The sequence below is a fragment of the Mobula birostris genome, chromosome 6 (genome assembly GCF_030028105.1).
Source record: "Mobula birostris isolate sMobBir1 chromosome 6, sMobBir1.hap1, whole genome shotgun sequence".
Lineage (NCBI taxonomy): Eukaryota > Metazoa > Chordata > Chondrichthyes > Myliobatiformes > Myliobatidae > Mobula > Mobula birostris.
This window is the reverse complement of record NC_092375.1, coordinates 41,114,146-41,141,153: the sequence shown is the minus strand read 5'-3', so window position 1 is coordinate 41,141,153 and position 27,008 is coordinate 41,114,146. Positions and strand designations below refer to the sequence as shown.

General features: G+C 43.9%; 2 protein-coding genes across 2 annotated transcripts in view; one reads left to right on the top strand and one right to left on the bottom strand.

The window, feature by feature from the left end:
• The first annotated feature begins 7,389 nt into the window (after nt 1-7,389).
• ndufb4 (NADH:ubiquinone oxidoreductase subunit B4) lies at nt 7,390-12,418 on the top strand. Its single transcript, XM_072262246.1, has 3 exons — nt 7,390-7,645; nt 10,312-10,461; nt 12,259-12,418. Exons 1-3 carry the CDS (start codon nt 7,469-7,471, stop codon nt 12,316-12,318), a joined length of 387 nt encoding a protein of 128 aa, XP_072118347.1. The 5' UTR covers nt 7,390-7,468; the 3' UTR covers nt 12,319-12,418.
• Nucleotides 12,419-20,943: 8,525 nt separating this feature from the next.
• The window catches only part of hgd (homogentisate 1,2-dioxygenase), a 39,696-nt gene continuing 33,631 nt past the window's right edge, over nt 20,944-27,008 (bottom strand). The window contains exons 14-15 of the mRNA XM_072262245.1: nt 24,326-24,486; nt 20,944-21,104 (exon numbers count right to left, since the gene is read on the bottom strand). Coding sequence (XP_072118346.1) covers nt 24,343-24,486 — 144 coding nt within the window. The 3' untranslated portion in view covers nt 20,944-21,104; nt 24,326-24,342. The remainder of the gene's footprint in view (nt 21,105-24,325; nt 24,487-27,008) is intronic.

Genomic DNA, 27,008 nt, shown 5'->3' with positions numbered 1-27,008 from the left:
TTTTATATAAAGCATCTATTTTGCCGTCTCGTTGATCATCATTACATAAGGTAACACTGGATTCATTAATAGATTTAACTAGTAGTAAAGGGACTAGGCCTCATTAAATTATAAACATAAGAATTGTGCCTATTTACATTTGCCGTTATTTGATTTTTTTTCATATTTGAAATGCCTTCATATAAAATTATTTTGGGTCTCATTGATACTGTACTTTGGAGGGAAAATATTGCATTTGACCTCTTACAGGTTCTTCACACTGCATTCCTTTCTGGTGATGTCAGTGCTATTTTCAAATTTATTTTTACCTCCAACATCTTCCATGACCTTGGGAAATGTAATGACCACTTTGCAGGCAAACATCAGATCTGCATGGTCACGAAGGAGATGGCTCTACTTTAGTGTTGTTGCTGAATGTGGTTAATGTTTTAAGAGCTGGGGGAAGTAAGAAAACAAGTTAAAGGTTCCACTACTGGTGAAATCATTGAGTGACTTAGAATGGAAAATTTGTGAATATATTGCTGCATATATTCTCCACGGCACATTTTCAAGGTTGTCAAGAGACCTCACTGGTGGAAGTTCACCTCGCCCTGTCTAGTAAGGCATACTAATTGTGTAAAAGGTTGACGATGACCCTGTTGTAAATTGTGATGGATAGGCATAGCTGTGTTATCTTGGGAGGGGAGGGGGTGGGTAAGGAACAGCATTATCTCATTGCCCAGTGATAACTCTACCTTTCCTTGGCTCTGCGTCCTTTGCAATGGTAAGCTTGCCACGACACTCACCACACATTATTTCTAACTTAATGATCCTTCCTAAACTGCACTTCATTCTCTGTTTGTCAAAGAGGCCCTGTTTCTTCTATTCCTGTCTCGGCTCTGAAAAGGTGACTTGCTGCATGCCTTCAATACCTACTTTGCAAATTAATGCAAGTTTGCGCTGTATTATTTTAAAACGAAAAAATATCTGCTGAAGGAACTCGGCGAGTCAGGCAACACCTGTGGGAGGAGAGGAACTGTCAATATGTTGAGTGAGAGTGGCCAATCTAAAGAGAGGGACTGAGGGGGGTTGTAAGATGACAGTTAAGTTATGCCACGTAACCATCAATTTCTATGAATAAAGAAAAATGACAGCAGGAATAATCATTTGGCCCTTTTAAGTTTGCTCTGCCAAGACTGGCTGATTTTTTTTCTCTACTACAATGTCACTTTCCTGCCTATTCTTTGACATCTAGATCCCCTTAAGATCCAGAAATCAGTTCTCATCCAAAGGGCAAATCAGAATTACCATCATTACCACTGACATGTACAGTATGATGTGAAATTAGTTGTTCTGCAGCAACAACATTTATTGCAGAGATTTATTTTAAGGGTAATGAAACAAAAGCACCAGATATGTAGATTATTAAAAATGAAGGTGGGGGATTGTATATCTTAAGTCTTGAGAGGAATGTCTTTTTAAGATGTTCATTATTTTTAACATTAACTGTATTCCTAATTTGTTTGAGGGTCCAATTAGAATTAGGTTGTTTTAGCCCTGTTGATTTGTATTGCATGTTTTAAAATTTAGCAAAAAATTTGCAGTCCACTTAAGTGCTGCGATTTACACCTACTTAGAAATTGATACCAATCTAGAAAGAGCAGGAAGGAATAATTTAAGTCTGTTATTGTAGAATGCAGGGGTAAGATGCACTGAAGATTGACAGTCAAGACAAAAGTGAGTGGTAGCAAAAACTTAGTCCTGTGACATGCAATTAGTTACAACAGTGATGGGTCTTGTTCTCAGATTTTTGTCTCAATTCTTTATTCATCCATATCATGTATGTTGTGCACATGTATTGATCTCTCGATTCTTTATTCATCCATATCATGTATGTTGTGCACATTTATTGATCATGTACAATCAGCACATGGAAAACAGCTCTCTAGGGGGCGATGCAGCACGCATTTACAGGCTAATAACCATTTATAGTTCATTCAAAGTAAACTTATTATCAAAATAAATATGTCACTATATACAACCCTGAGATTCATCTTCTTGCAGGCATTCACAGTAAATAAAAGAAACACAATAGAATCAGTGAAAGACTGCACTCAACAGGACAAACAACCAATGTGCAAATACAAACATTTGTACAAAAAGGGAAAGAAATAATAATAAATAAATAAGCAATAAATGTGGGGAACGAAATGAAGAGTCTGTGAAGATAATGAGTTGTTGCTCAATATTGCAATAAAAATTTCCTCCATCTGTCATCCAAAAACAGGGATTATGTTTCTACAAACACAAACACGAGGAAATCTGCAGAAGCTGGAAATTCAAGCAACACACACAAAAAATGCTGGTGAACGCAGCAGGCCAGGCAGCATCTATAGGAAGAGGTACAGTCGACGTCTTGGGCTGAGACCCTTTGTCAGGACTAACTGAAAGAAGAGATAGTAAGAGATTTGAAAGTGGGGGGGGGGGTCCAAAATGATAGAAGAAGACAGGAGGGGGAGGGATGCCTATCCACTGCTACCAACCTTATAGTTCCCACACCCCGCACTTCCCGTTTCTACCTCCGACCCAAGATCCACAAACCTGCCTGTCCAGGTAGACCCACAGTCTCAGCTCGCTCCTGCCCCTCTGAACTCATTTCTGCATACCTCGACACTGTTTTATCCCCCCTTGTTCAATCCCTTCCCACCTATGTTCGTGACACTTCTCTCACTGAATTTTTTCAATGATTTTAAGTTCCCTGGCCCCCACCGCTTCATTTTCACCTTGGATGTCCAGTCCCTATATACTTCCATCCCCCATCAGGAAGGTCTCAAAGCTCTCCGCTTCTTTTCGGATTCCAGACCTAACCAGTTCCCCTCTACCACCACTCTCCTCCGTCTAGCGGAATTAGTCCTTACTCTTAATAATTTTTCCTTTGGCTCCTCCCACTTCCTCCAAACTAAAGGTGTAGCCATGGGCACCCGTATGGGTCCCAGTTATGCCTGCCTTTTCGATGGCTTTGTGGAACAATCCATGTTCCAAGCCTATACTGGTATCTTTCCCCCACTTTTCCTTCGCTACATCAACGACTGCATTGGCGCTGCATCCTGCACGCATGCTGAGCTTGTTGACTTCATTACCTTTGCCTCCAACTTTCACCCTGCCCTCAAGTTTACCTGGTCCATTTCCGACACCTCCCTCCCCTTTCTTGATCTTTCTGTCTCTGTCTCTGGAGACAGCTTATCTATTGATGTCTACTATAAGCCTACTGACTCTCACAGCTACCTGGACAATTCCTCTTCCCACCCTGTCTCATGCAAAAAATGCCACCCCCTTCTCGTAATTCCTCCGTCTCTGCCGCATCTGCTCTCAGGATGAGGCTTTTCATTCCAGGATGAAGGAGATGTCCTCCTTTTTTAAAGAAAGGGGCTTCCCTTCCTCCACCATCAACTCTGCTCTTAAACGCATCTCCCCCATTTCACACACATCTGCTCTCACCCCATCCTCCTGCCACCCCACTAGAAATAGGGCTCCCCTTGCCCTCACCTACCCCACCAGTCTCCGGGTCCAACATATAATTCTCTGTAACTTCCGCCACTTCCAATGAGATCCCACCACTAAGCACATCTTTCCCTCCCTCCCCCTTCTGCTTTCCGCAGTGATCGCTCCCTATGCGAGTCCCTTGTCCATTCGTTCCCCCCCCACCCCATCCCTTCCCACCGATCTCCCTCCCGGCACTTATCCTTGTAAGCGAAACAAGTGCTACACATGCCCTTACACTTCCTCCCTCACCACCATTCAGGGCCCCAGACAGTCCTTCCAGGTGAGGCGACACTTCACCCGTGAATCGGCTGGGGTGATATACTGCGTCCGGTGCTCCCGATGCGGCCTTCTGGGAGACCGTTTTGCTGAACACCTACGCTCTGTCCGCCAGAGAAAGCAGGATCTCCCAGTGGTCACACATTTTAATTCCACGTCCCATTCCCATTCTGACATGTCTATCCACGGCCTCCTCTACTGTAAAGATGAAGCCACACTCAGGTTGGAGGAACAACACCTTATATTCTGTCTGGGTAGCCTCCAACCTGATGGCATGAATATTGACTTCTCTCACTTTCATTAATGCCCCACCTCCCCTTCATACCCCATCCCTTATTTATTTATTCCTCCCCCCCTTTTTCTATCTCTCTTTCTCCCTCTGTCCCTCTCACTATACTCCTTGCCCATCCTCTGGGCTCCCCTCCCCCTTTCTTTCTCTCTAGGCCTCCTGTCCCATGATCCTCTCCCTTCTCCAGCCTCGTATCCCTTTTGCCTATCACCTGTCCAGCTCTTAGCTCCATCCCTCCCCCTCCTGTCTTCTCCTATCATTTTGGATCTCCCCCTCCCCCTTCCACTTTCAAATCTCCTACTATCTCTTCTTTCAGTTAGTCCTGACGAAGAGTCTCGGCCCGAAACGTTGACTGTACCTCTTCCTAGAGATGCTGCCTGGCCTGCTGCGTTCACCAGCACTTTTTGTGTGTGTTAATTATGTTTTTATGTCGGCTTGTTAGGCTAAATAGCATTTTCTAGCTCTGATTTTTTTTTCTTCTTTTAATTTGAGGAATCTTGTTTCTGCCTGCATGCAAACATAAACTGAAACGTGATGATTCGGGATGGATAGACATATAGTGCCGGTCTGAACAAATAGATTAACTTCTACGCCATTGTTCTGAGTCAGCTGACCTGTCCATGGTCAACATCTCAGCAGCCATCTTGAATATGTCACCACTGTCACAGACTTTATCAGCAAGTGTGTTGAGAACTGAGTCTGCACTTTATAAGGAATTGAGATATGACCTCTAAAGCTATGAGAAATGCCAAGAGATAATACCAGTCCAAAATAGAGTTCCAGACTAGAGATATGACCTCTAAAGCTATGAGAAATGCCAAGAGATCATACCAGTCCAAAACAGAGTTCCAGACCAGCCATCAGTTGCGGCAGGGCTTACATGCCTTAATGGGCTGCAAGCTGAAGTTTGACAATATTGCTGACAACAGCACGCCCCTTCCTGATGAACTTAATACTTTCCTATGCATGTTTTGGACAGAAGGAGATCAGAACATCACCACTCCTCCAAAGCACCTGAATCCACAATCAGTGCAGGAGAGTGCCACAGAAAGCATCTGGCCCAAGGTTACAGCCTCAGCCCCTCCAACTCTAATCTATACACTTGCATCTGCATGGCCAGATTCTGCCCTAATTCCACCTACAAATTTGCAGATGATACCACGGTAGAGGGCGTAGTCCAAATACTCCTAGGAGTACAGGAAAGAGAAAGAGAGCCTGGTGTCATGATAATCTTCTCACTCTCCCCTCCCATTGACACATTTTCAATCTGTCCCTGGCCCAGGTAGTTGTCCCCACAAGCTTCAAGATCGCCACCATCGTGCCAGTGCCGAAGCACTCCACTGCCACGGGCCTGAATGACTTCCACCCAGTTGCACTCACCCCCATCAATGCAAAGTGCTTTGAGATACTGGTTCTATCACATCTGAAATCCTGTCTGCCCACTATCCTGGACCCCCATCAATTTGCCTATCGCACCAACAGGTCAACAGAGGATGCCATCTCCACGGTACTTCACTCTGCCCTGACCCACCTGGACAGCCCCAACTCTTACGTCAGAATGCTGTTCATTGACTTTAGTTCGGCATTCAATACTGTGATCCCCTCCAAGCTAATCATCAAACTTCGCCAGCTTGGTATCAGCTCACCCCTCTGCAATTGGACCTTGAACTTTCTGACTAACAGACCCCAATCAGTTAAGTTAGACAACCTCTCCTCTTCTGTACTCCCTTTTCACCTATGACTGCGTTCTTGTACATGGTTCTAACTCCATAATCAAGTTCGTAGACGACACCACAGTGGTTGGCCTGATCATAGGGGATGACAAGGAGGCCTACAGGGACGAGGTCCAGCACCTGGCCGCATGGTGTGCCGACAACAACCTGGCCCTTAACACCCAGAGGACCAAGGAGATCATTGTGGACATCAGGCATGCTAGGAGCCACACTCACGTCCCTATCTACATCAATGGAGCTGTAGTGGAGTGTGTATCAAGCTTCATATTCCTTGGTGTCCACATTTCCGATGATCTCACCTGGTCTTCTCCATCCTGATCAAAAAGGTGCAACAGTGCCTTTATTTTCTGCAGAGCATCAGGAAGCTCACCTCTGTCCCAGGATACTGACGGACTTTTACCGCTGTACCATTGAGAGCATACTCACCAACTGCATCTCAGTGTGGTATGGCAATTGTCTCGTATTGGACCGCAAAGCACTCCAGCGTGTGGTGAAAACTGCCCAGCAGATTATTGGCACCCAATTGCCCACCATTGGGAATATCTACCATAAACGCTGCCTGGGCAGGGCAAAAAGCATTATCAAGGATGCATCTCACCCTAACCATGGACTTTTTACTCTCCTCCCATCGGGTAGGTGCTACAGGAGCCTCCGCTCCCACACCAGCAGGCACAGGAAGAGCTTCTTCCCTGAGGCTGTGACCCTGCTGAACCTCTCATCACAGCGCTAAGCAGTATTGCACCCATATTGTTCTGTCTCAGTACTTTTATATTTGTGTGCAGTAGCACCTTTTATTTGCAGCTATTTTGTAAATAACACTATTCTTTGCATTTCTGGTTAGGTGCTAACGGCATTTCATTGGCTTTGTATTTGTACTCGGCACAATGACAATAAAGTTGAATCTAATCTAATCTAAAAATACAAAAGGCCAAAAGCATGTACCACCAGGATCAAGGACAGCTTCCATCCCGGTTCCTTAGTACAATAAAACAGATTCCTGAACACGTTAGTTCTGACGAAGGGTCTCGGCCTGAAACGTCGACTGTACCTCTTCCTAGAGATGCTGCCTGGCCTGCTGTGTTCACCAGCAACTTTGATGTGTGAAACAGATTCCTGACCTATCTTGTTATTGACTTGACACCTTATTCACAGCCCGCCCTGCACCTTTCTTATCAGTTACACTTTGTTTTGCATTCTGTTATTGTTTTTTTTCCTTATATGAACTCAATGCAACTGTTGTAATGAATTGATCTGTATGAACGGTATGCAATCAAGTTTTTCCGCTGTCTGTACACGTGACTATAATAAACCAATTTCAGCCATGTTTACTGCATTAATTCTGCGTAAAGAACTTGCCCATCCTCTCCTGTTATTTGAGTTCTACTGAAGGGTCTCGGCCGGAAAAGTCGACTGTTTATTCTTTTCCATAGATGCTGCCTGACCTGCCGAGTTCCTCCAGCATTTCGTGCGCGGTACTTGGATTTCCGTCTGTTGCCGCTGGATGGCGCTGCGGGGCGCGGGAGGAGACAGCTCTACGGCGCATGCGGAGCAAGATTGTCCCCGAGACTGTCCTTTGGTGGTGTCAATAAAGTTGCGTTTGGAGGACGTTTGTCGGTTGTGAATAAAGTTTTTTTTTGCCATTGCAGCGATGGCCCAGTATCGGGAGGCGCCGCTCGCCAGCCAGCCCCGCACTCTCGACCCCAAGGAGTACACGGTGCAGAGTTTGGAGGAGCGGCGGGCGCAGCAGGAACGGCTGGCAATTCGCTCCCGCCTCAAGCTGCAGTACCTGAGGCAGCTGAACGACCCGACGCGGGCGGAGCTGATGGTGAGTGGGCCCGGTAGGATGTCCTTTCAGCGAACTGTCCCCCCGCCGCAGCCACCGGTCACGGCACTGACCCGGGGCAGGAAAGCTCCGACTCCACTCTGTGATGGAGTCTGCTCTAGATCATGTCCTTGAGCCAAGTGACGGGTCAAGTGCACAGGCAGGTTGGTTGTAAGAGAGTAGCCGTTCCTGAGCCTGGTGGTGTGGGACTTGAAGCTCTTCTACCCCCTGTCTGATGGTAGCAGCGAGAAGAGGTCATGGGATGGCCCAGATGGTGTTGATATTTGATAATAGATGCTGTCGTCTTGAGGTGTTGCCTCCTGTGGCTGCTGCCAATGGTGGGGATGGCCATGCCTGCAATGGAACAGACTGTTCACTACTCTGTATAGCCTCTTGCATTCTTGTGCATTTGAATTGCTGTACCAGGCCGTGTTGCAACCAGTAGGGATACTTTCTACAGTGCACCTGCAAGGTGTCATCCCCTCAGGCTTCCAGATGTAGGTACTGGCATGCCTTCCTTATGATTGCATCGACGTGCTGGGCTCAAGACTGGTCATCGAAAATGTTAACCCCCAGGAATTTGAAGCAGTTTAGTCTCTCCACCCCTGGCCCACCAATGAAAATGAACACAGTGTCTCACTGCAATCCCTTTCTGAAATCAACATTTAGCTTCTAGGTTTTGTTGACGTTGAGTGTGAAGTTGCTATTGCACTTCTCACCACCCATGATTCTGGCAACAATGACAGTGTTGTCAGTGGATGTATAAATGGAACTGGAGCTGTATGCCTAGCCATACAATCGTGTTTGCAAGGAGAGTAGATTAGGGGGCTAAGCACGCAGCTTTGTGGTGCACCTGTGTGATGGTTGTTGAGGAGGAGATATTACTGATTGAAGTATTCCAATGAGGAAGTGAAGGGTCTAGTTGCAAAGGGAGGTACAGAGGACCAGGTCGTGGAGCGTGGTGATAAGTTTAAAAGGGATGCCATGCTGCTATTCCCTGAAGCCTGTTGTTCAGATGCTCCAGAACAGAGTGAAGAGTCAGTGAGGTGGTATCTGCTATTGCTGTGATAGGCAAATTGAAAGGAATCCAGGTCATGTCTGTGACAGGAGTGGATTCATGCCATAACCACCCTCTCAGAGCACTTCATCCAGTGGATGCATACGATACCAGACAGTCTTTAAGGCAGGTCACTGTTCTTCTTGGGCACCAGTACTGCAGGTGACCTTTTTGAAGCAGGTGGGAAAAACAGACTGTAGAAGCGAAAGGTTGAAGGTGAATATGCCAATCAGTTGGTCTGCACAGGTTTTCAGTTTTAGGCTGTCTGGGTGGGAAGCCTCTGATGGATTCACCTTTTTGACCTCTGACAATGACTTGGAGACTGAGGTTACAGGTCATCGGGAACTGTCGGGGCTCACGTAGGACAGTCATTCTTCTCCCTTTCTAAGCATGCATAAAAGGTACTGAGCTCATCCACACACCACTTATACAGGGGAAACAGAGGAACAAAAACTCCATTATGTATTGGTTGTGATTTGAAATGCTCTTTCTTATTGGGGGTGGGGGTGGGGGGGTGGCGTTGATCATCATCATAGCTTGTCACACCAGACAGCCAGCCACTTTGGTTGATGCTGAGCAGGTCAGTGTCAGCTAAATCAGGTGAGAGTGGGCAGTTGTGTAGAATGTGTTCAATGTTCTGCACCCTTTCGCCACACTCACAGGATTCACTGGTCTTTAAACCCCACTTTACCATATTGTTCCTGTCCTACAAACTCACGCTCTCGCTCTGTTGAGAGTGCACCACTTCCGTCTGTCAAGCAGTGCCCCGTCTGGTAACATTTCTGTGGGGTCATGCACTGTATTGTTTGGTGGGGTTCTGGCTTCTGTTTGTTGCCAGAGGTCAATCCTGTATGTTTGGGGGGATGTTCCGTGCGGAAGTTCCTCCACTGTAGCAAAGCTTTTCCTCGATTTTAGGTGGTTGGAAACTGGCACATGATGATGTAGTGGGTGCCGTGGATCCGAGTTCTGTTTACCTTTTTCAATTTTTGTTGTAGTGTGTCTCTGGATCTCTGGGGGAGCAATGCCTGCAAGTCTGTAAATGATGTTAGTGGGTGTGGGATGCAGTGAGCCCGTCATTATTCAGCAGGCTTCGTTAAGCAAGGGGTCTATTTTCTTTGCATGGGCTGATCTGCCCCACACAGGTGCACAGTATTCTGCAGATGCATAGCAGAGTGCTAGGACAGTTGATCTAAGTGTGTGAGCATTAGCTCCCCATTTCGTGCCTGCTAATTTTTTCAAGAGAGAATTGCGAGAGCCAACTTTCCCTTGGAGTTTTTGTATGTGGGTGGCAAATGAGAGCATCCTATCCAGTGTCACACCCAGGTAAATTGGAGTCGGATGGTGTTCGAGCTCCCTCCCACACCAGAAGATCTTGAGTTTCCGAGCTGCTTCTCGATTCCTCAGGTGGAATGCACACACTTGAGTTTTTGATGGAAATAGCCAAGGATTTCAGAAAGCCATGGAAAAATAATTACTTAGATCATTTGGAAAGAGCAGAGAAATGTCACTCACTAAACTGTAAGGGAACCACAATGGATTGGTAGACTGCTCTCATAATTCTGTCATGTTGTTACTGAAAATGAGATTGTTGCCATTTCTTTTTCTTTTACAGCAAGATCCAGCCCTAACTCGCTGGGTATATGCTCGCACTCTGAACCATATCTATCCCAACTTCCGTCCAAGCCCTAAGACATCACTAATAGGATTTTTCTGTGGTGTAGTACCTCTGTTTTTCTGGTACTACGTCTTCAAAACCGATCGGGTAAGAATAATTGAATTAAGTGATACGTCATGTTCAATATAGCTTTCCTAATTGATATATGTATCACTATTATTGCGTCATAGTTGAACTTCCATCTATAATGTGTATTATTAATGAGAATTGGCTCAATGTTATAAACTCTTAAATGTTGTTGGAATGCTAAAAGGAGTGTTTGCCACTTTGGAGTTTTGAAGCAGTTGAGGAAAAATCTAAAGGCTCAGCTGTGGCTAAAGTCAATAACAGTCACAGTAAAGCTGTGTGAAACTGTCTGAACCTGTTGCATCTTCGGGGAGTGAGCCCCAGGAGAAGCAACAGTTCTTCCAGCGAAGGTGGTAAAATTTGGAAAAAATAGACTCGTGATTGGTCTAGGCCTAAAAGGAAGTAACACCTCTTGTCAAGGAATATGTTTGGAAATATTAACTTTTATATGTTGACATGCAAAATACTTCATTGTTTACAATTGAAGAGGTAAAGGTTCTTGAATATGGACGGGGAAATGTCCTCCGTGACTGACATGTCCTCAATGACATGATTGTCATTGGCAGTCAGCAGCTTCAAAGTGTCCTGTCACCTCAAAAGTAGTGGAAGCCTATTTCTCAGAAGCACAATTGGCACTAGAGGGAGGTGTTCTTTCACTGATAATTTTGCATCAATGTTGGAATATGTACAGAATGTTGTGATCAATGTGATGGGAGGTTGGGGGAGGAGTAATGTTCTGAAGGGGTAGCAAATCTTCAGTCACAAATCTTGGTGGTTATTCAGATAATTTGCATGTAAGGATTTAAGTACTCAAAGGGAGGTTTTCTGTCATGACACAGAGGGAGGGTTTTCAACCTTTAAGGTCACTGCTGTCTCGGAAGGGCAAGTCAGTCATCTCATTCCTCTGCTCTTGTAAATGGTTTTCCCTTGTGTCCATCCATTCTCTTTTGGAAAGCCCTGATTGTCTTGTTTCCAAAAACCTTGTAGGCAGTGATGTCTAGATGATAAACACTCTCCACAATTTCATCCTCATGCCCATATAGTTTAGTTACATAAAGTTCGAAGTAAATTATTATCAAAGTACATATATATCACCACTTACAACCCTGAGATTCATTTTCTTGTGGGTATACTCAATAAATCTAAAGAATAATAACCATAACAGAATCAGTGAAAACCGCTAACCAAGGTGTTCAACCAGAGTGCAGAAGACAACAAACTGTGCAAATGCAAAAAGAAGAAGAAATAATAAATAAATAAGCAATAAATATCGAAAACATGAGACAAAGAGTCCTTGAAATTGAATCCATTGGTTGTGGGAATACTTCAATGATGGGGTTATCTTCTTTGGCTCAAGAGCCTGATGGTTGAGGGGTAGTAACAAGAGCCTTAGGACTGAACTTGGTGGTGTGAATCCTAAGGCAGCAGTGAGAAGAGAGCATATCCTGGTTGGTGGGAGTCCCTGATGATAGATGCTGCTTTCCTGCAACAGCATTTCATGCAGATGTACTCAGTGACTGGGAGGGCTTGACCCATGATGGACTGGGCCATATTACACTTTTTGTAGGACTTTCCACTCAAAGGTGTTGGTGTTTCCATACCAGGCTGTCATGCAGCGAGTCAGTATACTCTCCACTGCACATCTATGAAAGCTTGTCAAAGTCTTAAATGTGTCATGCTGACTCCTCAATTTTTAAATTGCTAAACATGATTGCTATGTTATAGATTCTGTGTTCCTATGTAAGTAGTTTTGATATTGTTTATTATATTTCAGGTGTAATACATTTTATCTAAGTTGTTGATTTGTTTTCTTTCAAGGACCGTAAAGAAAAGCTTATTAGTGAAGGAATGGAGCGGCCATTTAGTTTATCATCATGAGTTCTTGAAGCAAAGTCTGCAGATGTGACAAGTAATTGTACAGTATATTATACAGAAGTCAAAAAATGTCATTTTGCTTTAATAAATGTTGCTAATTATACTTCAGTTTCCTTTGTGTTTTGGAAAAGTGTTATAAAATGAAATTTAAAAATACAGAAGATATTTCTCAATATCTCTCCATCTTATTTGCAGAGATGAGGAATTTCTTTAGCCAGAGGGTGGTGGATCTGTGGAATTCATGGCCAGAATGGCTGTGGAGGCCACATCATTGTGTATATTTAAAGTGGAAGTTGATATGTTCTTGATTAGTAGGGTTATCAAAGGTTATGGGAGAAGGCAGGAGAATAGGTTGAGGGGGATAGATAATATATCAGCCATGATAGGATGGTGGAACAGGGTTGATGGGCTGAATAGCCTAATTCTGCTCCTGTGTTTTATGGCATTTTATTTAAGCTTCATTGTTTATTTAGAGAGACAGCATGGTAACAGGTCCTTCTGGCCCACGAGCCTGTGGCACCCAGTATCACCCATGTTACCAAATAACCTACTGACCTGTACATCTTCGGAATGTGGGAGGAAATGGGAGCACCCAGAAGAAATTCACACAGTCACAGGGAGGACTGCATAAAAGCCAATGAAAGGGCATAAAAGGTAGCAAAAGTGTGTGGGAAGTTGGGTGATTGGGAAGCTTTTAAAATCCAACAAAAGGCAACTAAAAAGAGCTAAAAGGGAAGAGATGAAATGTGATGACAAACTAGCCAATAATATAAAGGAGGATACCAAAAGTTTTTTCAGTTATATAAAAAAAAGGGAGGTGAGAGTTGATGTTGGACCTCTGGAAAATGATGCTGCTGAAGTACTAATGGGGGCAAAGAAATGGCAGATGAACTTAATGGGTACTTTGCATCTGTCTTCACTGTGGAAGACACTAGCAGTGTGCCAGAGGTCCGTGAGTGCCATTGCTATTACAAAGGAAGAAGTGCTAGGCAAACTCAAAAGTTGTGAGGTGGATAAATCACCTGGACCAGATGGACTTCCTCCCAGAATCCTGAAAGAGGTTGCTGAAGGGATAGCGAATGTATTGGTCATGATCTTTCAAGAATCACTTGATTCTGGCATGGTCCTGGAGGACTGGAAGATTGCAAATGTCACTCCACTCTTTAAGGAGGAAGGAAAGCAAAAGAAAGGAGATTATAGGCTAACTAGCCTAACTTAATTGGTTGGGAAATTGTATAAGGGCTAAGAGAGCTGTAAAAGAGCGCCTGAAGGCTTTGTGTGTCAATGCAAGGAGCATTCGTAATAAGGTGGATGAATTGAAAGTGCAGTTTGTTATTAATGATTATGATATAGTTGGGATCACAACTATATAGTTGGAGACATGGCTCCAAGGTGACCAAGGATGGGAGCTCAACGTTCAGGGATATTCAATATTCAGGAGGGATAGACATGAAAGAAAAGGAGGTGGGGTGGCATTGCTGGTTAAAGAGGAGATTAACGCAATAGAAAGGTAGGACATAAGCCGGGAAGATGTGGAATCGATATAGGTAGAGCTGCGTAACACTAAGGGGCAGAAAACACTAGTGGGAGTTGTGTACAGGCCACCTAACAGTAGTAGTGAGGTCGGAGATGGTATTAAACAGGAAATTAGAAATGTGTGCAATAAAGGAACAGCAGTTATAATGGGTGACTTCAATCTACATGTAGATTGGGTGAACCAAATTGGTAAAGGTGCTGAGGAAGAAGATTTCTTGGAATGTATGCGGGATGGTTTTTTGAACCAACATGTCGAGGAACCAACTAGAGAGCAGGCTATTCTGGACTGGGTTTTGAGCAATGAGGAAGGGTTAATTAGCAATCTGGTCGTGAGAGGCCCTTTGGGTAAGAGTGACCATAATACGGGTGGAATTCTTCATTAAGATGGAGAGTGACATAGTTAATTCAGAAACAAAGGTTCTGAACTTAAAGAGGGGTAACTTTGAAGGTATGAGACGTGAATTAGCTAAGATAGACTGGCAAATGACACAAAGGATTGACGGTGGATATGCAATGGCAAGCATTTAAAGGTTGCATGGATGAACTACAACAATTGTTCATCCCAGTTTGGCAAAAGAATAAATCAAGGAAGGTAGTGCACCCGTGGCTGACAAGAGAAATTAGGGATAGTATCAATTCCAAAGAAGCAGCATACAAATTAGCCAGAAAAAGTGGCTCACCTGAGGACTGGGAGAAATTCAGAGTTCAGCAGAGGAGGACAAAGGGCTTAATTAGGAAGGGGAAAAAAGATTATGAGAGAAAACTGGCAAGGAACATAAAAACTGACTGTAAAAGCTTTTATAGATATGTAAAAAGGAAAAGACTGGTAAAGACAAATGTAGGTCCCCTACAGACAGAAACAGGTGAATTGATTATGGGGAGCAAGGACATGGCAGACCAATTGAATAATTACTTTGGTTCTGTCTTCACTAAGGAGGACATAAATAATCTTTCAGAAATAGTAGGTGACAGAGGGTCCAGTGAGATGGAGGAACTGAGCGAAATACATGTTAGTAGGGAAGTGGTGTTAGGTAAATTGAAGGGATTGAAGGCAGACAAATCCCCAGGGCCAGATGGTCTGCATCCCAGAGTGCTTAAGGAGGTAGCCCAAGAAATAGTGGATGCATTAGTGATAATTTTTCAAAACTCGTTAGATTCTGGACTAGTTCCTGAGGATTGGAGGGTGGCTAATGTAACCCCACTTTTTAAAAAAGGAGGGAGAGAGAAACCGGGGAATTATAGACCGGTTAGCCTAACATCGGTGGTGGGGAAACTGCTGGAGTCAGTTATCAAAGATGTGATAACAGCACATTTGGAAAGCGGTGAAATGATCGGACAAAGTCAGCATGGATTTGTGAAAGGAAAATCATGTCTGACGAATCTCATAGAATTTTTTGAGGATGTAACTACTAGAGTGGATATGGGAGAGCCAGTGGATGTGGTATATTTGGATTTTCAAAAGGCTTTTGACAAGGTCCCACACAGGAGATTAGTGTGCAAACTTAAAGCACACGGTATTGGGGGTAGGGTATTGATGTGGATAGAGAATTGGTTAGCAGACAGGAAGCAAAGAGTGGGAATAAACGGGACCTTTTCAGAATGGCAGGCGGTGACTAGTGGGGTACCGCAAGGCTCAGTGCTAGGACCCCAGTTGTTTACAATATATATTAATGACTTGGATGAGGGAATTAAATGCAGCATCTCCAAGTCTGCGGATGACACGAAGCTGGGTGGCAGTGTTAGCTGTGAGGAGGATGCTAAGAGGATGCAGAGTGACTTGGATAGGTTGGGTGAGTGGGCAAATTCATGGCAGATGCAATTTAATGTGGATAAATGTGAAGTTATCCACTTTGGTGGCAAAAATAGGAAAACAGATTATTATCTGAATGGTGGCCGATTAGGAAAAGGGGAGGTGCAACAAGACCTGGGTGTCATTATACACCAATCATTGAAAGTGGGCATGCAGGTACAGCAGGCGGTGAAAAAGGCGAATGGTATGCTGGCATTTATAGCAAGAAGATTAGAGTACAGGAGCAGGGAGGTACTACTGCAGTTGTACAAGGCTTTGGTGAGACCATACCTGGAGTATTGTGTGCAGTTTTGGTCCCCTAATCTGAGGAAAGACATCCTTGCCATAGAGGGAGTACAAACAAGGTTCACCAGATTGATTCCTGGGATGGCAGGACTTTCATATGAAGAAAGACTGGATGAACTGGGCTTGTACTCGTTGGAATTTAGAAGATTGAGGGGGGATCTGATTGAAACGTATAAAATCCTAAAGGGATTGGACAGGCTAGATGCAGGAAGATTGTTTCCGATGTTGGGGAAGTCCAGTACGAGGGGTCACAGTTTGAGGATAAAGGGGAAGCCTTTTAGGACCGAGATTAAGAAAAACTTCTTCACACAGAGAGTGGTGAATCTGTGGAATTCTCTGCCACAGGAAACAGTTGAGGCCAGTTCATTGGCTATATTTAAGAGGGAGTTAGATATGGCCCTTGTGGCTACGGGGATCAGGGGGTATGGAGGGAAGGCTGGGGCAGGGTTCTGAGTTGGATGATCAGCCATGATCATAATAAATGGTGGTGCAGGCTCGAAGGGCCGAATGGCCTACTCCTGCACCTATTTTCTATGTTTCTATGTTAAATTGTTGGGATGTATTATTAAGGATGACGTTTCGGGGTACTTGGAGACTAATGATAAAAAAAAGTCAAAGCATGGTTTTTGTAAAGGGAAATCTTGCCTGACGAATCTGTTAGAGTTCTTCCAGGAAGTAACAAATAGGGTGGACAAAGAAAAGGCAGTGGATGCCATTAATTAGTTGGCAGACAGGAAGCAAAGAGTAGGAATAAATGGGACCTTTTCAGAATAGCAGGCAGTGACTAGTGGGGTACCGCAAGGCTCAGTGCTGGGACCCCAGTTGTTTACAATATGACTTAGATGAGGGAATTAAATGCAGCAGCTCCAAGTTAGTGGATGACACGAAGCTGGGCGGCAGTGTTAGCTGTGAGGAGGATGCAGGGTGACTTGGATAGGTTAGGTGAGTGGGCAAATTCATGGCAGATACAATTTAATGTGGATAAACTTTGGTGGCAAAAACAGGAAAACAGATTATTATCTGAATGGTGGCTGATTAGGAAAAGGGGAGGTGCAACGAGACCTGGGTGTCATTATACACCAATCATTGAAAGTGGGCATGCAGGTACAGCAGGCGGTGAAAAAGGCAAACGGTATGCTGGCATTCATAGCAAGAGGATTCGAGTACAGGAGCAGGGAGGTATTACTGCAGTTGTACAAGGCCTTGGTGAGACCACACCTGGAGTATTGTGTGCAGTTTTGGTCCCCTAATCTGAGGAAAGACATCCTTGCCATAGAGGGAGTACAAAGAATGTTCACCAGATTGATTCCTGGGATGGCAGGACTTTCATATGATGAAAGACTGGATCGACTAGGCTTATACTCGTTGGAATTTAGAAGATTGAGGGGGGATCTTATTGAAACATATAAAATCCTAAAGGGATTGGACAGGCTAGGTGCAGGAAGATTGTTCCCGATGTTGGGGAAGTCCAGAACGAGGGGTCACAGTTTGAGGATAAAGGGGAAGCCTTTTAGGACCGAGATGAGGAAAAACTTCTTCACACAGAGAGTGGTGAATCTGTGGAATTCTCTGCCACAGGAAACATTTGAGGCCAGTTTATTGGCTATATTTAAGAGGGAGTTAGATATGGCCCTTGTGGCTAAAGGGATCAGGGGGTATGGAGGGAAGGCAGGTACAGGGTTCTGAGTTGGATGATCAGCCATGATCGTACTGAATGGCGGTGCAGGCTCGAAGGGCCGAATGGCCTACTCCTGCACCTTTTTTCTATGTTTCTATTTACTTGGAGGCGTTTGATAAGGTTGCTTAACAAAATAAAATCCTATGGCATTACAGGAAAGATATGGCATGGATAACTGAATGGCTGACAGGTAGAGGGCAGCAACTTAGAATAAAAGGGGCCTTTTCTGGTTGGCTGCCAGTGACTATTAGTGTTCCTGAGGGGTCAGTACTGGGACTGCTACTTTTCACATTGCTTCTCAATGATCTGCATAATAGAACTGATGGCTATGTGGCAAAGTTTGCAGATGATACCAAGATAGATGGAGGGGTGGTAGTACTGAGGAAGCAATGTGATTACAGGAGGACTTAGACGAATTGGAAGAATGGTCAAAAAAGTGGCAGATGAAATACAGTGTTAGGAAATGTATGATAATGCATTTTGGTAAAAGGAACAATTGAGTGGACTATCATCTAAGTGGGGAGAAGGTTCAAACATCAGAGGTGCAGAGGGACCTACGAGTCCTTGTGCAGAACTCCCAGAATGTTAATTTACAGGTTGCACCTGTGGTAAGGAAGGTAAATACAATGTGGGCATTTATTTCAAGAGGAATAGAATATAAAAGCAAGGAGATAATATTGAGCCTTTATAAGACATTAGTCAGCCCGCACTTGGAGTACTGTCAACAATTTTGGGCCCCATATCTCAAAGGATGTGTTATCATTGGAGAGAGTCCAGAGGAGGTTCACGAGAATGATTCTGGGAAGAAGGGGTTAACATACGAGCAGTGTTTGGCAGCTTTGGGCCTGTACTCACTGGAATTTAGAAGAATGCTGGGGGATCTCATTGAAACCTATCGAATGTTGGAAGGACCAGATAGGGTGGATGTGGAGAGGATGCTTCCTACGGTGGGGGTATCCAGAACTAGAGGGCACAGCCTCAAAACTGCGGGGTGATCCTTTAGAACAGAGGTGATGACAATTTTTTTTTAGCCAGAGAGCTGTGGAATGCTCTGCCACAGGCTGCAGTGGAGGCAAAGTCCATGGGCATATTTAAGGTGGAAGTTGATCATTTCCTCATTGGTCAATGCATCAAGGAATATGGCGAGAAGGCAAGTGTATGGGGTTCAACACTATCCGCCCTGCTCTGCTGGAGGAGAAGCTGACAGTGATGCAGGTGGATGCTTTCCTGGTGTCATGGATTCTTGATTACCTGACTGGCAGACCACAGTACGTGTGCTTGCAACACTGTGTGTCCAACAGAGTGACCAGCAGCACTGGGGCTCCACAGGGCACTGTCTTGTCTCCCTTTCTCTTCACCATTTACACCTCAGACTTCAACTACTGCACAGAGTCTTGTCATCTTCAGAAGTTTTCTGATGACTCTGCCGTAGCTGGATGCATCAGCAAGGGAGATGAGGCTTAGTACAGGGCTACGGTAGGAAACTTTGTCACATGGTGTGAGCAGAATTATCTGCAGCTTAATGTGAAAAAGACTAAGGAGCTGGTGGTAGACCTGAGGAGATCTAAGGTACCGGTGACCCCTGTTTCCATCCAGGGGGTCAGTGTGGACATGGTGGAGGATTACAAGTACCTGGGGATATGAATTGACAATAAACTGGACTGGTCAAAGAACACTGAGGCTGTCTATAAGAAGGGTCAGAGTCGTCTCTTATTTCCTGAGGTCCTTTAACATCTACCGGACGATACTGAGGATGTTCTATGAGTCTGTGGTGGCCAGTGTTATCATGTTTGCTGTGGTGTGCTGGGGCAGCAGGCTGAGGGCAGCAGACACCAACAGAATCAACAAACTCATTCGTAAGACCAATGATGTTGTGGGGATGGATCTGGACTCTCTGACGGTGGTGTCTGAAAAGAGGATGCTGTCCAAGTTGCCTGCCATCTTGGACAATGTCTCCCATCCACTACATAATGTACTGGTTGGGCACAGGAGTACATTCAGCCAGAGACTCATTCCACCGAGATGCAACACAGAGCGTCATAGGAAGTCATTCCTGCCTGTGGCCATCAAACTTTACAACTCCTCCCTTGGAGGGTCAGACACCCTGAGCCAATAGGCTGGTCCTGGACTTATTTCATAATTTACTGGCATAATTTACATATTACTATTTAACTATTTATGGTTTTATTACTATATTATTTATGGTGCAACTGTAATGAAAACCAATTTCCCCCGGGATCAGTAAAGTATGACTATGACTATGAGTGGGATCCGTGATCAGCCAAGACATGATGGAATGGTGGGGCAGACTCGGAGCTGAATGGCCTAATTCTGCTCTATGTCTTATGGTCTTAACCCTTTACACAGACAGTGGCAGGAACTGAACTCGTCATTGGCACTGTGAAGCGTTATGCTAACCGCTACACACCCATGCCACCATATTCAATGTTTATTCAAATGTTTTGCAGAAACAGTAAAGAAAATACATAATACAAAGTACTATCTACTTTGGGGTTTTAATAATTCACAGTAGTGTTTTATTCATCCACCTTAAATTAGTATGATGGTATTTGATTTTCTTGCAAGGAAATGGTGCAGCAGCTTTGGATCAGATCATGTCAGTGAACGTAGGAACAAAATGTTGAGTTCTTATGTGCCTATTTATTTATCTATCAGCAACTCTTAACTTTGTTCACACTCTTCAGCATTCAATTCTGTGTTCTTTTATTTTTTGCAATCTGTGCAGGGTTTAATCTGCATGGGCTTTCAGAAATCCTAGGTGTTGCATAAACATTTTTCTATCTACCATACAGAAACCTCAAAAATAAATTCCACTGGATTAAGTAGATGAGCTTCTCATCTAAAAGCCTATTAAAAATTGAGGTGGAGAATGTCACCAATGTAGTAAAAGACAAAACACAATATGAATGGTTCGGTTTGTTGTGGGGGAAAAAAAAGCTTGTATTTAGTTAATTGCCTGAAAAGGTCTATGCCACTGAAATTTAAACTTAACCTTATCCTTGAGTTCTCAATAATGAGTGTACCTGATGGCATATCGTGTTGCTAATTGCTAATACATTAAGATTTTTGAAGCTGATGTCATTATGTTGGACAGTGAGACACTGTATACCATATAAGATAGCGACAGTGGAAATGTTACCACTCTGGGATTTGTTTCCTCAGTATGCTTAAATGGGCACATTTTGAGTTATAGGTAACCAAAGGTGCACTATTACAGAAATTAGTCACGTTTGTGGAAAGTATGAATACGTCTTATTTTTGCAATAAACTCTTCAAAATAGCATTTCAAATAGTTAAGTGTGAGTAAGTACAAGTCATTTAACTTTATTTGATTCAACACTGTTAAGATTTCTACATGCCTACATGCTTACATATGTTTACATCAGTAATTATTTCAGTGGTAACTAATGATCTGTCAGGTGAAATTTTTTCCCTCAGTAGCCACAGACTGATCTGAATCTGGAAAACATATCGAGTAAGATATATTATAAATAATTATAATGGAATTATAAATAAAACTATTACTCTGGCACAAATAAAGAAAAACGGTCTCTGAGTGCGGTAACCATGTGAGAGCAGCTGAACAGGATCGTACTTGCTTTTTGCTGACATGTCATCAGAAAATTATCCCGCAAGTCAACCCATTCATACCTTCCATGCCTGAGTACTGCAGCATGGAAGGACCAAATCCACTGGAAGTCAGATGCTCAGGTTTAAATGAGTCATTGCTGGTATACCTAGCATAGCTTCATAGGGCTGGCAACCTCTTAAAAAAATACAGCTTGTCTTGGTTTCTTCCACGATTGAAAATGTGAAATAAACATACTTTGAAAGTTGAAAAAGCCCTTCTGATAGAACAAGCTGTCAAAACATCATTAAGGCTGCCTGAGGGTAGGGTCCACAGAAATGGTGAAGGTTGCGGGGGTCAGGGGTGGGGGGTGTGGAGGAGCAATTACTGGAAGCTCAGGAATTGATGTTCATGCCATCAGGTTGGAGGCTACCCAGATGGAATATAAGGTGTTGCTCCTCCAACCTGAGTGTGGCCTCATCGTGGCCACAAAGTATTTGCATGTTTGTTTGCACTCTCAGATAAACTGAAATCTTGGAGTTAAGACGGCTTGTCATTCCTGACCCCTGGAAGGCTGATCAAATGGTGGAGTAGACTTAATGGGCTGAATGGCCTAATTCTGCTCATGTGTCTTGTGTCCCGCCTTCAGTTTAATCATTGCTTGGCTCTACATGGAAGATTTAGAGTTGTGTGGCTGACTCTGGGACAAGGTTTGCGGAGAGGGAAGGAGTTGTAAAGATTGGCTGTTAAATCCAATCAGGCTGTGTGAAACAGGGCATGCGTGTTATTTTTTTGACATGCACCCACTTCAAGACTTACCTTTGAGTAACCTCCCTAAATAAGGGGCAAAGACTTTTACCATTGCAACATACATTTTAATGCAGCTTCAACTGATGACGATTTTTCCTTGTCTTCTGTTTACTTTAAATTTCATATCAAATAAATTGATGATGGGCAAGGGTGCACAACAGAAGACTAAACATAATTCAGAATTAACACTACTCAAGCAAGGATTTCTACCATGGAAGGTGAAATGTCAGGTCATTCAGGATAGAGATGATCCATTCAGCATGTATTTGACTCAAGACTTAGATGAACTGTAATCGGACACCTGTATCCAGATTGGGCCTGGTTTTAATTTCTGCTAGGAAAAGGGAGAGTCTATCGGTGGTTAGGGAATGAAGTTAGTGGTAGAGACCAGTCCGGCTGAAATGTCTGCTTACCACATTTTCCTCCCTTCTATCCTCTGCTGGCTTTATGCATGTGGTATACTGCAGATCCCCCATTATAACACAGAAAACCTACAGCACGATACAGGCCCTTCGGCCCACAAAGTTGTGCCAAACATGTCCCTACCTTAGAAATTACTAGGGTTACCCGTAGCCCTCTAATTTTTCTGAGCTCCATGTACCTATCCAAAAGTCTCTTAAAAGACCCTATTGATTCCGCCTCCACCACCGTGGCCGGCAGCCCATTTCACACACTCACCACTCCCTGCGTAAAAAACTTATCCCTGACATCTCCTCTGTACCCCCAGCACCTTAAACCTCTGTCTTCTTGTGGCAACCATTGTGTCCTGGGAAAAAGCCTCTGACTATCCACACGATCAATGCCTCTCGTCATCTTATATACCTCTATCAGGTCACCTCTCATCCTCCATCACTCCAAGGAGAAAACACCGAGTTCACTCAACCTGTTTTCATAAGGCATGCTCCCCAATCTAGGCAACATCCTTGTAAATCTCCTTTGCACCCTTTCTATGGCTTCCACCATCCTTCCTGTAGTGAGGCAACCAGAATTGAGCACATTACTCCAAGTGGGGTCTGACCAGGGTCCTATATAGCTGCAATATTACTTCTCGGTTCCTAAATTCAATTCCACAATTAATGAAGGCTAATACACTGTATGCCTTCTTAACCACACAGTCAACCAGCGCAGCCGCTTTGAGCATCCTATGGACTCTGACCCCAAGATCCCTCTGATCCTCCACACTGCCAAGAGTCTTACCATTAATACTATATTCTGCCATCATATTTGACCTTCTAAAATGAACCACTTCACATTTATCTGGGTTTAGCTCCATCTGCCACTTCTCAGCCCAGTTTTGCATCCTATCAATGTCCCGCTGTAACCTCCGACAGCCCTCCACACTATCCACAACACCTCCAATCTTTGTGTCATCAGCAAACTTACTAACCCATCCCTCCACTTCCTCATCCAGGTCATTTATAAAAATCACGCAGAGTGAGGGTCCCAGAACAGATCCTTGAGGCACACCACTGGTCACTGACCTCCATGCAGAATATGACCTGTCTACAACCACTCTTTGCCTTCTGTGGGCAAGCCAGTTCTGGATCCACAAAGCAATGTCCCCTTGGATCCCATGCCTCCTTACTTTCTCAATAAGCCTTGCATGGGGGACCTTATCAAATGCCTTGCTGAAATCCATATACACTACATCTACTGCTCTTCCTTCATCAATGTGTTTAGTCACATCCTCAAAAAATTCAATCAGGCTCATGAGGCACGACCTGCCCCTGACAAAGCCATGCTGATTATTCCTAGTCATATTATACCTCTCCAAGTGTTCATAAATCCTGCCTCTCAGGAACTTCTCCATCAACTTACCAACCACTGAAGTAAGACTCACTGGTCTATAATTTCCTGGGCTATCTCTACTCCCCTTCTTGAATAATGGAACAACATCTGCAACCCTCCAATACTCCAGAACCTCTTCTGTCCCCATTGATGATTCAAAGATCATCGCCAGAGGCTCAGCAATCCCTCCATCACCTCCCACAGTAGCCTGGGGTACATCTCATCTGGTCCTGGCAACTTATCCAACTTGATGCTTTCCAAAAGCTCCAGCACATCCTCTTTCTTAATATCTACATGCTCAAGCTTTTCAGTCTGCTGCAAGTCAGCACTACAATCACCGAGATCCTTTTTCATAGTGAATACTGAAGCAAAGTATTTAATAAGTACCTCTGCTGTCTCCTCCGGTTCCATACACACTTTCCCACTGTCACACTTGATAGGTCCTATTCTTTCACGTCTCATCCTCATAATGTTTAAATAGATTCTACACAATAAGTTTACTGGTTTATCTCACCCTTTTGTGTTAGTGTTTCACTTGTCACTTAGCTTCCATTTGATATTGAAATTATTTTTCAGAGGCTTCCAACAGTCTGAATAGCTCTTGTCCAAGCAGTTGCAGGTCTCCAGACCCCATTTGGTGACACTCATGTTGAAAGAGCTCTCGAACATAAATGCCTGTCCAAATAAATAGAAAGTAAAAGAAACTTAGTAACTTGGAAGAGCAAATCTGCAGAGAGATAGCAGGCAACTGCAGGAAACAAAGTTGTGGTAGTAGGGGATTTTAATTTTCCATATATTGATTGGGACTGTTAGGGGTCTAGATGGTTTAGAGTTTGTAAAATGTGTTCAGGAAAGTTTTCTAAATCAATATATAGAGGGACCAACTACAGGGGATGCAATATTGGATCTCCTGTTAGGAAACGAATTAGGGCAAGTGACAGAAGTCTGTGTAGGGGAGCACTTTGGATCCAGTGATCATAACACCATTAGTTTCAATTTGATCATGGACAAGGATAGATCTGGTCCTAGGGTTGAGGTTCTGAACTGGAAGAAGGCCAAATCTGAAGAAATGAGAAAGGATCTAAAAAGCGTGGATTGGGACAGATTGTTCTGTGGCAAAGATGTGATTGGTAGGTGGGAAGCCTTCAAAGGGGAAATTTTGAGAGTGCAGAGTTTGTATGTTCCTGTCAGGATTAAAGGCAAATTGAATAGGAATAAGGAACCTTGGTTGTCAAGGGATATTGCAACTCTGATAAAGAAGAAGAGGGAGTTGTATGAAATGTATAGGAAACAGGGAGTAAATCAGGTGCTTGAGGAGTATAAGAAGTGCAAGAAAATACTTAAGAAAGAAATCAGGAGGGCTAAAAGAAGACATGAGGTTGCCTTGGCAGTCAAAGTGAAGGATAATCCAAAGAACTTTTACAAGCATATTAAGAGCAAAAGGATTGTAAGGGATAAAATTGGTCCTCTTGAAGATCAGAGTGGTCGGCTATGTGCGGAACCAAAGGAAATGGGGGAGATCTTAAATAGGTTTTTTGCGTCTGTATTTACTAAGGAAACTGGCATGAAGTCTATGGAATTGAGGGAATCAAGTAGTGAGATCATAGAAACTGTACAGATTGAAAAGGAGGAGGTGCTTGCTGTCTTGAGGAAAATTAAAGTGGATAAATCCCCGGGACCTGACAGAGTGTTCCCTCGGACCTTGAAGGAGACTAGTGTTGAAATTGCGGGGGCCCTGGCAGAAATATTTAAAATGTCACTGTCTATGGGTGAAGTGCCGGAGGATTGGAGAGTGGCTCATGTTGTTGCGTTGTTTAAAAAAGGATCGAAAAGTAATCCGGGAAATTATAGGCTGGTGAGTTTAACGTCAGTAGTAGGTAAGTTATTGGAGGGAGTACTAAGAGACAGAATCTACAAGCATTTGGATAGACAGGGACTTATTAGGGAGAGTCAACATGGCTTTGTGCGTGGTAGGTCATGCTTGACCAATCTGTTGGAGTTTTTCGAGGAGGTTACCAGGAAAGTGGATGAAGGGAAGGCAGTGGATATTGTCTACATGGACTTCAGTAAGGCCTTTGACAAGGTCCCGCATGGGAGGTTAGTTAGGAAAATTCAGTCGTTAGGTATACATGGAGAGGTGGTAAATTGGATTAGACATTGGCTCGATGGAAGAAGCCAGAGAGTGGTGGTAGAGAATTGCTTCTCTGAGTGGAGGCCTGTGACTAGTGGTGTGCCACAGGGATCAGTGCTGGGTCCATTGTTATTTGTCATCTATATCAATGATCTGGATGATAATGTGGTAAATTGGATCAGCAAGTTTGCTGATGATATAAAGATTGGAGGTGTAGTAGACAGTGAAGAAGGTTTTCAGAGCCTGCAGAGGGACTTGGACCAGCTGGAAAAATGGGCTGAAAAATGGCAGATGGAGTTTAATACTGACAAATGTGAAGTATTGCACGTTGGAAGGACAAACCAACGTCGAACATACAGGGTTAATGGTAAGGCACTGAGGAGTGCAGTGGAACAGAGGGATCTGGGAATACAGATACAAAATTCCCTAAAAGTGTCGTCACAGGTAGATAGGGTCGTAAAGAAAGCTTTTGGTACATTGGCCTTTATTAATCAAAGTATTGAGTATAAGAGCTGGAATGTTATGATGAGGTTGTATAAGGCATTGGTGAGGCCGAATCTGGAGTATTGTGTTCAGTTTTGGTCACCAAATTACAGGAAGGATACAAATAAGGTTGAAAGAGTGCAGAGAAGGTTTACAAGGATGTTGCCGGGACTTGAGAAACTCAGTTACAGAGAAAGGTTGAATAGGTTAGGACTTTATTCCCTGGAGCGTAGAAGAATGAGGAGAGATTTGATAGAGGTATATAAAATTATGATGGGTATAGATAGAGTGAATGCAAGCAGGCTTTTTCCACTGAGGCAAGGGGAGAAAAAAAACCAGAGGACATGGGTTAAGGGTGAGGGGGGAAAAGTTTAAAGGGAACATTAGGGGGGGGGCTTCTTCACACAGAGAGTGGTGGGAGTATGGAATGAGCTGCCAGACGAGGTGGTAAATGCGGGTTCTTTTTTAACATTTAAGAATAAATTGGACAGATACATGGATGGGAGGCGTATGGAGGAATATGGTCCGTGTGCAGGTCAGTGGGACTAGGCAGAAAATGGTTCGGCACAGCCAAGAAGGGCCA